Raw genomic sequence first — 2741 nt, 5'->3', positions numbered from 1 at the left:
GGAATATTGCGCGTCGGCGGTAGGATAAAGAATTCAAATTTACCGTATGATAAATGCCATCCGATAATACTACCAAAAAATCATCAATTGACTATTCTAATAACTAGGCATGAGCATTTAAAACTGTATCATTGCGGAGCACAGATGTTATTAAATGCGTTGCGTAATACTTATTGGCCTATCGGAGGCAGAAACCTGACAAGATCGATCGTGAAAAAATGCGTAACATGTTTTAAGGTAAAACCCACATTTATTAATCCAGTAATGGGCAATTTGCCTAAATATCGCGTTACACCGCAGTCACCTTTCTTTATATGCGGAGTAGATTACGGAGGTCCTATCTTATTAAGAGATCGTCAAACAAGAGGATACAAAAAATTTAAGGCTTACATATGTTTGTTCGTGTGCCTTGTTACAAAAGCAATACATATCGAATTAGTATCTGATTTAACTACGAATAGTTTTTTAGCCACTTTTAAACGATTTATGGCGCGACGCGGAAAACCTCGCGAAATCTATTCCGATAATGGAACAAATTTTATAGGCGCAGCATCAGGATTAAAGGAGCTTTATAAATTTTTGCAAACAAAATCAAATCAAAATAAGATTGTTAATGATATGACCAACGAAGGCGTGTCATGGAAGCACATTCCACCAAACTCTCCTCATTTTGGAGGAATTTGGGAGGCGGGCATAAAGTCGTGCAAGGCTCATTTAAAGCGAGTATTGGGTAATGCTATTTTAACTTTTGAAGATTTTTATACGGTTTTGACACAGATCGAAGCAATATTAAACTCGAGACCAATCTCTCCCTTAAGCTCCGATCCCAATGACTATGATCCCTTAACTCCTGGTCACTTTCTTATTGGAAAATCCTTAACATCTACTCCCGATCCATCAGTGCTTGAAACCCTTGATAACAGGCTTTCTCGGTATCAACGACTACAGAAACTTGTGCAACATTTTTGGAAGCGTTGGCACAAAGAATACGTATCGGAGCTGCAGGCAAGAACAAAATGGCAAGTTCAACCATCGCAATCAGCTGAGGTAGGCGATATGGTAGTGGTCAGAGAAGACAATTTACCTCCACTACACTGGCGATTGGGGCGTATTCTTGACACACATCCAGGAGATGATGGACTTGTGCGTGTTGTGACAATCAAGACACAAAATGGTGTACTCAAACGTGCAATTAATCGAGTTTGTGTGTTACCAAAACAATAGACAATATAAATCAAACCAATAGACTGTTATTAACTCAAAGTGTTAAACTATAATTCTAATTTGAAATCATATACCCTATATTATTTCAAGGGGGGGAGAATGTTCACGCCAAATTAGACGTGACAACGCTGCACTCATATTTTTCTAAGAAAATATTACATTTGCAACGACGCATAGGCAATTTGCATCTCAAGATTCAACTACAAAGGGTCCTGCTAAATACCTGAAGCCGGCACTAACAATATAGTCTTAACCCGGTCGCCAAGCTATCCACACATTCAAATATTCCAATATTATATCAATACTAAAACTTTATTATACAAACAGTGTAAATTATATTCTATAAATAAATAAGTGTAAATCTATTTGTTATCAATCAATATTTACATTTAAAACGGTTGATAGAGCCACTAATTCTATCTGGTCCTTGAGCTTACAACTTCAACAAAAAACAGTATGTGAAGTATGTATGTTTGTAAATATCCAAATTGATGTTTTATGCCAAATCGTTACAACGGGGTTGCGCATTTTCAGTGATTTTCTTATCTAAATAAATGTTTTAGTAGATATGAGGTTGTCATGTTTACCATATAGAAGTTAACTTATCGAAAAAAGTGAATATATATATATATATATATATATATATATATTATCTGTAGAAACCATAACCCGGAGTTGAATTTCAACCCAGCGAAACTTTCAATACTTTTTTTCTTTAATATCGGTAAAATAATATTTTTCATTGGCCAAATCTATTTGTCATATATTTTTAAAATTTTACCAACTAGAGAGTGCATTTCTTTATTTGTGTTTTATATTATTTTCCCTTTTTAAGATTTGAAAATAAAATTGTTGCAAAAATCGACGAATTGATCAAATAAATACTGAATCAAAAAAATGAACATTGAAATGAACTAACCAATCTTTATAAAACTGAATTCATATAAAAAACCCAACTAAAATTCCATAATTTGACTGATCTAAATGGTAGACATAAAGTTCTTTTAATTTTTGATGTATATACTGAATTAAGTGCTTCAAATTAAGTTTCCAGTACATAGTGCACATTGACGCTTTGGTTTTGAGATCTAAGAATCGTTTTGATACTAAAAACACACAGAAACATTTACTTTTTAAATGTTATTATAACCAGATGGCCGTAGATTTAAATATTATTGTCTTAGATAAAATATTTATCAACCCTTCTTCTATATTCCAAGCACAGTCGTTTGTGTTTTTTCCTCAAATTTTGTTCGTAAGAAGAGCGAAGAAGTTCTTCTACAGTACAGTCACCTGGAAAATAATACTCAGATATGGTAATTTAATGTACACAAAGATAAAGCTTGTTCCTCTAATTTTGAACAAAACTGTCCCCGATTTTGTAAAGTGATTTATTTCGGATGTTGTTTGGAAGAAAAGTATTTACTTTCTTTATGCAGAATAGTTGATAGAATGAAATGATTTTATTTCAAATTTAAATAAATTCAGCATTTGAAATCACTCGAGATAAAATTTAC

General features: G+C 33.1%; 1 protein-coding gene across 1 annotated transcript; it reads left to right on the top strand.

Moving 5' to 3' along the window:
• Positions 1-264: 264 nt before the first annotated feature.
• LOC113367541 lies at positions 265-1224 on the top strand. Its single transcript, XM_026609139.1, has one exon. The coding sequence runs from the start codon at positions 265-267 to the stop codon at positions 1222-1224; it is 960 nt and encodes a 319-aa protein (XP_026464924.1).
• The last annotated feature ends 1517 nt before the right edge of the window (positions 1225-2741 follow it).

The sequence above is a fragment of the Ctenocephalides felis genome, unplaced genomic scaffold (genome assembly GCF_003426905.1).
Source record: "Ctenocephalides felis isolate EL2017-DRISC unplaced genomic scaffold, ASM342690v1 CF-g0.4_SCAFFOLD_01170, whole genome shotgun sequence".
In the NCBI taxonomy this organism is placed as follows: domain Eukaryota; kingdom Metazoa; phylum Arthropoda; class Insecta; order Siphonaptera; family Pulicidae; genus Ctenocephalides; species Ctenocephalides felis.
This window is presented reverse-complemented; position numbering and strand designations above follow the sequence as displayed.